General features: G+C 43.7%; 1 protein-coding gene across 1 annotated transcript; it reads left to right on the forward strand.

Moving 5' to 3' along the window:
- Positions 1–118: 118 nt before the first annotated feature.
- On the forward strand, positions 119–5,259 carry PSPH (phosphoserine phosphatase). Its single transcript, XM_054209769.1, has 5 exons — positions 119–375; positions 1,040–1,174; positions 2,707–2,852; positions 3,604–3,752; positions 5,073–5,259. Exons 1-5 carry the CDS (start codon positions 155–157, stop codon positions 5,181–5,183), a joined length of 762 nt encoding a protein of 253 aa, XP_054065744.1. The 5' UTR covers positions 119–154; the 3' UTR covers positions 5,184–5,259.
- Positions 5,260–10,051: the final 4,792 nt, after the last annotated feature.

The following is a 10,051-nucleotide window of genomic DNA, read 5'->3' on the forward strand; positions in this document are numbered from 1 at the left end:
CCCACCTGTAACGTAAATTGAACATCGTAGGCAGCAACAGCAGAGAGCAAATCAGCAACCGAGCCAGGCCTCCACCACCGCTCACGCTCTTTGATAAAAGCTGGCTACCAGGCTGTGCTCGTCCCTTCTTGCAAGAACCAGATCAGTTGCGCAAATGGCTCAAGACGCAGTGCAGTACTGCCACTCAGAGAAAGACTTTATCTTGTCCCCTCACAGTAAGAAGGTTCCGAAAAGGATGGCGTCCCTCTTGGAGATGAAAGAGATCTTCCGCAACGCTGATGCAGTGTGCTTTGACGTGGACAGTACAGTCATCAGGGAAGAAGGCATTGATGAGCTTGCAAAGTTCTGTGGAGTCGGAGATGCCGTTGCAGAGATGTAAGTATATTTGCTGTTTACTTCATAGGAATAGTAGTAAAAAATAAGGATGGATAAGGTTAATCTGTGACAAGGAATTTACAATAGGGATTGCTTCAACCCTGTCACAGGAGATTATTACAGTTTAAAAAGGATTTTGGGAATAAGTGGAATTAATGCATAATGAAGTAACTTCTTTTGGAACTGTGAAGCCACTCAACAAAACTATACCAACGTACATTCTCTAGCGGAAATGCTTTCAATCAGCCCTCATCATTAAACTCGGCTAAGCACTAGCAAACCTTATTATGAGATGGAGAAGAGGAGACAACTCTCTCAACACTTCTCTGAGGCTGATGTAGCAAAAGTTGTGTTACTTTCAGAGAACAGCACCTGGGCCCCAGTTTAGGAATACTGGTACCAATGGCTCAGATGCTCTCACAGAGGGAACGAAGCAGTTTTCCTTTGCCTCGCTGGTTCTTACAAGAGCTCTGACCTGTGGAGATGATCAGCAACCAGTGGTTTTCAGTGCACCAGTCTTCTCCTTTACCGCATAGATAGGGTAGAACCTAGAACCTGTGGCCTCTTACCTTGTTCCTCGTTATTCTTCTTTAATTAACTGTTCTTGGGAGAAGCTTTGACTTGTTAGGTGTCACTGATTTTCTTTCTTTGGATCACAATTTAGGACGCGCAGAGCTATGGGTGGCACTGTGACATTCAAAGCAGCTTTAACGGCACGATTAGGTCTCATACGTCCCTCCTATGAACAAGTGCAGAAATTAATATCTGACAACCCACCTCAACTAACACCAGGAATACGGTAAGAAAAATTTCAAATGATCTAACAAAAAAGTCTTCCAAAAGCACATGGCATAAATAAAAAAAATTCTGTGATATTAGGGAGGCTGTACGACCATAGAGCTGGTTTACATTGCCTTCCTACACCATTTCCACACTGGTTTTGTACGAAGCTTGTATCAGGAGCTTATAATGGCCTGACTCCATGTCGGGTGGCTAAGCATCCTTGTAAAAAGAAAACACTCTTGGGTATTAACTGCCATTTTATGGCATTAACTGCCATTGGTAAGCTCAAATTCTGGCTCGAGGATTAACTGGGCATGGAAAATAATCTGTTCAATCACATCTGGTTTTTGGTGGGTGATGGAACTGGGAAGAGATTTAATACCCAGTATGAACTACTGGCTTGGTCTATTCTGCAGTTATGTTACCGCTCTCTTACACCTCCGTGTGCACTCACACCCCTGCGCTCAGCTTAGGGGATCCATCGGTCAGAGCTACCCATTCTGTACTGAAGTCCCCAAAAAAGTATTAAAAAAATCACTAAAGGGAAAGACATATATATGTCTGTATTCATTCATCTTTGGGTTTGGAATAAATGTTAACTCCAAGTCTAAAATATTTTTAGCACATACAGTACTTTTAGGTGATATTGCGCTTGTATTTTCTCCTTGAAACGAAGCACACACTCAGGGTTTTCTGTAGAAGGCATAGCTTGATCTAACTACAAAGAGCACATTGTTTCCTTGTTTAGAATCACATGATTTTCCTTTTCATTCCTTCCCTTTCTTCCTCCTTTTCTGTGTAGCCCACTTTAAGCCTCCACTTTGCTTTTTAGTGTTTAGCATTTCTGCTCTTACTGCCACCACTTCTAATGCTCAGCATTGCTGCACGCTGACCTTCCTGCTTCTAGAGCCAAATCCCATAAAACTCTTAACTGCCTTCAAGCCCCGTTGACATTAACTGAGTCTGAAAACTTCTACTTTTTTGATTCCTTTTCTGTAGCTGGTGCCCTCTTCTAAAGATGGCATTGATGTCCAGCGTCTGGGGAACCAACTCTGAATTAGAAAATGTTCGCACTTTGCACACTTTTCAGCCCGCTTTTGCATTTTGGCGCAGTGGCTTTCTCTCCCTCACATTCCCTACTTTTTCCTGCATTATAGATTCATTTTCTTGCTGTTGTTTTACTTCAGAAGAAAATCTGAACGAGATCTGCTGTCATTTGTTCAAGGGAACTAATGTGAACAGTAGGAAAGCGCAAAGAAAAAATTTGTAGAGAGTCCTTGTTTCTGAGCAACTAAATGCTTGTTTGTCTCTAGATGTGACGGTTTTGTTTGTCTCTTTTCAAGCAAGGTGTATGCACAAAGTTGCAAGGAAAGAAGAGAAAACTTTGGACAGCAGAGATGGATGGAGCTGGAAAGCAGCACACATCCTAACTAAACTGGAATGACACAAAGAACGGGCAGCCTTGTTTAGGAAAGATGTATTTTAACTTTCCTGTTACCCCCAGATGCTGCCGGGCACTCACGCTTGGCGACTGCTCTTTCTTCGCAGGGAGCTGGTGAGCAGGCTTCATCAACGAGGCGTCCAGGTCTTCTTGGTCTCTGGGGGGTTTCAGAGCATCGTGGAGCACGTAGCCTTACAGCTGAACATTCCAACAGCAAACGTCTTTGCCAACAGGCTGAAGTTTTACTTTAATGGTGAGATTCCCTTGGGTCCAAACTGTGAACTATTGGGCTACAGATACTGTCCAACCTACATGACCTTGTTACCGATCCAGCTAGCTCCAAGTAGGCAAACTGCAAGACCTTACCAAAAACATGAGTTCGGGTAATTTTCCAGATATATGACAGTTACTGTAGTTACTTTTTAATTGCAAGCTGTGCCAAAGGTAAAACATGTTACAGTTGCTGACAGCAGATTTTCATTTTCTCTCGCTCCTTCAAGTTAAGAGAGTTTAATACACTTACCTGCTTTCAGAGCAAACTTCACTTTCAGGGACTTTGAGGTACGGATGGAGACCCATGCACTTTAGCAGAGCTGCTCTGGACTTTAAGCTGGTGTAATCAAGCAGAACTGCGGTTAGTGAGGTTGTTTCTTACTCAGCGTTTCACACACTGTCTATACATCGTACTGGAGGCTGCTTTTGAAATGTTTACACCAGTATGACCAGACCAGGGTGACTGGGAATGGATTTGTAACACTACCTGTACAGCGCTTCTACTTTTGCCTTAGCATTTCAGCTCTTTGAAAATATCTCCATTGAGACTCGGCTAAAATCCTAGTTTTTAAACTTACCTTTAAATTACTTTTTTGGGATGCTGATATTGTGAGGCTTACAGGACTGCACGTAATTAGCTGTTTTCTGAACTAAAGACCATAGACATATATCTTTCTTCATTTACAAAAGAATATGCTGTGTGTCTCATTTGTCCTTCCACTGTGTTCTAGGAGAATATGCAGGATTCGATGAAACACAACCAACAGCTGAATCAGGGGGGAAAGGAAAGGTTATTACTCATCTGAAAGAACAGTTCCACTTCAAGAAAGTAGTTATGATTGGTGACGGAGCTACAGACATGGAAGCCTGTCCCCCTGCTGTAAGTATGAAAGAACTGGAATTCTAAATTCCTTTTGAGCAAATCCTTTGGGGGAAAAAAGGGCGGTTTGAATTCTGTGTAGGACTTCAGGGAAGATCTTTAGCACTTCCCACAGCCTGAGAGAGATCTGCGCAGGTAGTTTTCCTCCGGAAAGGCTGCGTCATGCAAGGGTTGATTTCTCTCAGTTCAGACCGTCTCCGTAAGGGTGTCACCCTCTAAGCCAGGGTGCCGGCAGGGTCCTGCAGGACCATGGAACAGTCTAGCCACCTGTCTCAAATCAAGCTGATGTTATCACCTCTGCCCTTCCCCTCTATGTCCCCACAGTAAGTGCTTGCTTCTGTGCAGAGGTCTTACCCTCCCAAGATCCTGAACGCTGATTAATGGTGCTTAGCATGAAGGTCTGGCACACATCTGGTGCACGTTTACCTGATACTGGCCTACCAAGAGGGTTCGTTTCACTGCACAGTGATGATACCTTTGAAGATAGCAGCCCTGATAGGGTGAAATAATAAAAAAATGACTATAAAGACAACTTTATTCTAAACAGTTATTTCACAGAAGAGACATCTTAATTCCATCTCCCCTCTAGTGCCTTTCTCTACATAAAAGTACCCCAATAGCCCTTCTTCGCCAGTGCTGAGGGACAGATATCCCGTACGGAAAAGCACAGGAACAACCTCCGAGAGCTACTGCTGATGTGAGTTAGGGCAGCTGGTCCCTCACTGTTAAATATCGGCATGACCCAAACAGCTTCGTGTTTGCTTGATGCTTTCTACCTAAACGCAAAAAAGAAGCAGTGGAAATTTTAAACACTGCGCTTTCACTGCAGATGGTTTTCCGAGATGTAGAAATGATGATTGTTCCTGGTTAATGATTGAAGACATGGTTAATGTTTACTTTTGGTATCTATCAAATGAGGTAAACAGAGTTAAGATAAACAGTATAGGAATAATTGTGAGATGCTGCATGCACGTTCGAATGTTAACTCATTCCTGCAGATGAAGGCTTTATGTCGCATCACATTTACATGGTATTTTCAGTAAAATCTCAGACCTGAACAATCTTGAAGTTACAAGGTACTGAGACACACCTTTCCTATCGGAAAAAAACTCTAAGGACCAAAGTGGTGCAAAATTAAATGTTAATGAAGTTCTTGTTAATAAATTTGAAAAATGAACATGCAAAATGAAATAGGGGAAGCGGCAGGAGAAATACCGTAATTTTAAAGTCTGATCTTAAAAACAAACTTAATTGCTGAGGAGCTCCATTCCTTGCATGGGCCTGCAATAATCTATGTGCCCCTTCTTTCTGTTTCGCCAGGACTGCTTCATTGGATTTGGAGGAAACGTAATCAGAAAGCAAGTAAAGGAGAAAGCTAAATGGTACATTACTCACTTTGACGAACTGCTAAAGGAACTGGAAGAACGATAAATTATACAGTAAAATAATATATTTAACAACTATAAATTCATTATACAGTGCCATTAAACATATATTTGTTTGCAAAGTTGTGTTCTGGATTTTTTAATGGTTCTGGGCATTGGGTACCTTCATCGCTGGCTTGAAACTTGTGTTGCGAATGGCACCGTTCGACTCAAATATTTTGTAATGAAAATGATGTTTTTAACCGTCTTTTCCAAGGCAGAAGAAGTCAGTTGATTATTCACTCACAAGTGAGGCCAAAGTTAGGAAATTATCAGTAAGTTAACGATACCGTAAAGGATTTGCCCCTGGTCAATACTGAATATCTATTGTTTCAGAATCATTGAGGTCAACACCTCTACTTATGTTGGGTGGCAAAAGAAGAAGGGGGCCACAAAGGAGAAGTCTGTCTAATCAGTCATAATAATAATAAACAACAATAATATACTATAATAAACTATATTGTTTACCTTTTAGGGTAAACAGTATAGTAAGTACTTTCCATTCCAACGAATCCCAGACCTAGGTTAAACAGTGAACAGATATGTAGGAAACATTACCGAGTATCCCTGATTTCATTAAAATATGGCTAGAGGAGAACCTGAGACGTCACCTGCTACTCAGCATCACTGTTACTCAACCTGCAGCCTGAACGACGTGAGAGACATGCAGATCTGAGCTATGTGCAATATTCATCGGAGTCCAAGAAGTATACTTTAAGGCGAGTGATATATTGGTTCCCAGACTTCATTAAAATACGTTAAACTAAACTCCAAACTGGTGATTTTGTAAAATGGTCACACTGTTCGTTTTATTTATTTAACTGTCCACCCCAATCAACATATAACTGGATGGAAGCCAATTAATCAACCTTAAAAAAAACAGGGCCTACTGATTAAGAAAATCAATGGCTCAATCAGAGCCAGCAATGTGCCCTTGTGGCCAAAAAGGCCAGTGGCATCCTGGGGGGCATCAAGAAGAGTGTGGCCAGCAGGTGGAGGGAGGTCATCCTCCCCCTTGGTGAGGCTGCATCTGGAGCACTGTGTCCAGTTCTGGGCTCCCCGGTTGAAGAAGGCCAGGGAACTGCTGGAGAGGGGACAGCAAAGGGCTACCGAGATGATGGGGGGACTCGAACACCTCTCTGATGGAGAAAGGCTGAGGGGTTTGGGTCTCTTGAGTCTGGAAAAAAGACGGCTGAGGGGGGATCTTATCAACGCTTATAAATACTGAAAGGGTGGGTGTCAGGAGGATGGGGCCAGGCTCTTCTCAGTGGTGCCCGGGGACAGGACAAGGGGTAACGGGCACAAACTTGACCATGGGAAGTTCCATCTCAACACGAGGAGGAACTTCTTTACCCTGAGGGTGGCAGAGCCCTGGCAGAGGCTGCCCAGAGAGGTGGGGGAGTCTCCGTCTCTGGAGACATCCCAACCCCGCCTGGACGCGTTCCTGTGCCACCTGCTCTGGGTGACCCTGCTCTGGCAGGGGGTTGGGCTGGGTGATCTCCAGAGGGCCCTTCTAACCCTACGATTCTGTGATTCTGTGAAAATACTGTGAAACTTACCTAGTCTCTGCCCCAAGTGTGGATCAACCACCCTTAAACTTTGTGCTAGAAATAAGTCTAACCTCTTCTAAGTACTTCTCTGAGCTTCAGCTAACGAATCCTAGTTTCTTAAGGATTTGTCTTTTGTGGCCACGGTGTCTGACCCAAGAGGGTTCTTACACAGAACGCACTTGATAAATGCACTTTTTGTCAGCAAGTTCTTGACAACGCTTCTGTCTTTTTCACCAGCTTTGCTGACGCACCATGGTACTTTTACTTCCCTGACTTACAGGAGTCTCATCTCTGAGAGTGTGAAAAGCTTTACTAATGTCAAAATACATGTCACATCTCCCGCTCCCTCCCATCCGCGCAATACCAGCACAGGAGAAAGATGGGCTGATGGAACATGATTTGCCCTGGTAAAAAAAATCTATGCAGGCTCTTATCTTCTGGGTGCTTACAAACAGTGCCAGTATTTTTCTGGAAACTGAAAATTAGGCTGTGTGTGGCAATTCTCTTTCATCCCACCACATAGTTCGTAGATGGGAAAACAAGTGATGCACCTCCTTTCCGAAACCTTAACTCTCTCCACAAGATAATGGCAGGTTTTCACAACTTGCACTAGATTTCCTTGATTTAATAAGATTAAATCAAGGTGCAGTAAGAGAGCTCCTGTCCAACTGTTCAAGCATCACCAACAATTAAAACAAATACTGGTTCTGCCCACTTTGCGTCATCATCAGAAAGGATACAGGGGAAAGCGGCGTTACTAAAGCCACGAAGAGCGATGAATGGCTGCTCTCAGTAATGCCATCTAACGTTTTTGGCAAAAAACCCAAGGCAATAATTGCCTGAAGCTACACCAGCAGTTGAATACTAGTGAAGTAGAATGGTTAAAAGAAAACAAACCCAGAAACAAACTTCTGATGGCTTTTCAGAGCAAGGCAGACACACAAACAGCTATCCTGACTATCTGTACACAGAGCTTAAAAACCTTCACAAAAGCCCAGACAGACAATAGCTGGCCAGCCGCTCACCAGAGCTCTTCTGGGAGTAGGAAACATGATCTCTTTTCAACTCGTCCTGAGAAAAAGCTCAGCCAGCTCCACGGGCAGCCCATGTACAATCATGCTTTTGTTTAGGCAAGACTGCACGAGTAGAACAAGTATAAACTCTTTCTGCTCTCATTCAGCGCGTCCCTCTGCAATTCCAGTTATGAAGCAGAAGCGTTTCCATTTGCTGCAGCTTTCTGTCTTATTAAAAGGGCGCTACAAAAAAATAATAATCTAACATTCAGCCAGTCAGCTCTAGCTACAGGCCCCCATCCTGCCAACGCTGTGACGTGCTCGGCTTCAAATATCTGTAATTTCAGTAACGTCACCGTCGGACCGCGCGGGAGGCTCTGTGCCGCAGAGATGTTAACATTCACAGCAGGCTCCTCCGCCAGCCTGAGCGCTATGGAGACGCGGCCTTGCGCCAACCGTTTCACAAGAGCCCTTTAGGTCCGACCGGTTTGGAAAAAAAAAGAAATAGCACCCCCTTCCACTGGGCAAATATCAAGCCTGACCTCTAGTCCAGGAGGTACCAAAAGGACTACTGAGTGTAGTGAGGGGCTAAGCTCCCCTGTCTGTACAATACTGGAAAAAAATAGCAGAGAATAAAGCAGAGTGACGGAAGTTTCGCCGTTACGACCAAGCTACCGATTTACCTGAACGTATCCCATCACAGTAGAGCAAAGTCTGGAGAGCAGCACACATCAGGCAAGTAACAGCCGGTCTTCAGGCGGGTCTCCCGACTAAAAGCATGGGGAGACACCGCTTCATATAAATAAAACCTTTTATTTTAATGCCATTATTCAGGGAGGCGGAATTGCTTTAAGTTATGTATTCAATCTGCACGAGGAGACTCCTTAGAAGAGCAGTTTGCAGTCTTTTCTAGGAAGACTACAGGACAACTAAACTTCAGTTTTAACTGGGTCTTCATTACAGTGGAACGAGAACTGATAACTACCAAAGACCCTTCCAGGCATTGTTCCCCACTTTCCAACCACTGGAAAGCGACTTCAGTTCCGAACTCTACGAATTCTGCTCCAAGAAATGCTGAGGAATGGCTAGTCAAAGGAAGAAGGCAGGCTTGGCCATGAAATTAAGAGGGAAAAATCACAACAGTGTTCACGACAGGGGAAAACCAACTTCAGGCCAGGCTCGGGCAAAGGGAAGTGGGGAAAGATTGGCATTACTTATTTACCTGCCGTGTTACGGGAGTTTACATAGTTATCTGTAACTAAAATAACAAGAACTAATCTCTCTCCAATGCCAGCCACAGCACGAGTCTGAAGCTCAGAACGACAGGAGGCAGGTTCATAGCACATTACAAACACACCGGTGGGAATTCACATCTTGGGTAGCCCATAAAGACGGAAGAGACTTGGACCGTACGGTGTCACCCCGCAGGACGTCCGGTTATTCCTTCCGTTTCTTATTCATGCAAAACTTTATTCCTGACTGAGCTTAATTCCTGGTGTGCGTGTCCGAAGGTAAGAAACACATCTTGCTTCAGAACCCACAAAATCCTGTAACCCCCAAAATGTTTCTCGCCTTCTGTCTCCGACTGAGATCGCTGGTTATGAGGGGTAAAAGTTACCAGCACAATTCTCTGGGAACAAGAAATACGGGAGGACGCCGGGGGAAATAACAAGGACTGCAAGCTGCGCCTGTCATCCTTTTTTTCCTTTTGCAGCTTAAGAGTAGTCCCAAAAGTCTGGAAAAATGACAGCCTGAAGTGACAGAACGGCTCGTCACTGATTTACAAGAAAGAACAGCTGAAACGACGTGCTTGGCCCACTGAGTAAGGCAAGCTGAGAACTTTAAGCTAATATAGTACAGAATTTTACTCAGTAAAATCCCATAATCGGTTGGCAACAGGAGGCAAAATATGAAAACAGACAAGAATCAGATCAAATATTGACTTTGTTCCAGATGAAATTCAAATGAAGGCGAGAGTGCGGTGTATTTCACACGGGAAGAAAAGAAGAAATCAGACCTGAAACACTAAGCACAATTTGTGGAGAAAAATCAAGAGAAAAAAAATATTTCCTATTTATACCATAGCACTCAGGACCTCTAGAACAATTAGCAAAACGGGATGTAATGGAGATACTGTAAATTCATTTTGGAGGAGGAAAGCAGAATATTGGGAAATGCTGCCCCTGACAGAGAGGAGTGATATTGGCTAAGCAAGCTGAAATATTCTATGCAATTATTCAGATTTTCCATAATAAACACTGCAAGATCAGAGAAAACACAGGTGGGGCAATACATATGAGGTGCCAGTAAAA

Source organism: Rissa tridactyla, chromosome 7 (genome assembly GCF_028500815.1).
Source record: "Rissa tridactyla isolate bRisTri1 chromosome 7, bRisTri1.patW.cur.20221130, whole genome shotgun sequence".
Taxonomy (NCBI): Eukaryota; Metazoa; Chordata; class Aves; order Charadriiformes; family Laridae; genus Rissa; species Rissa tridactyla.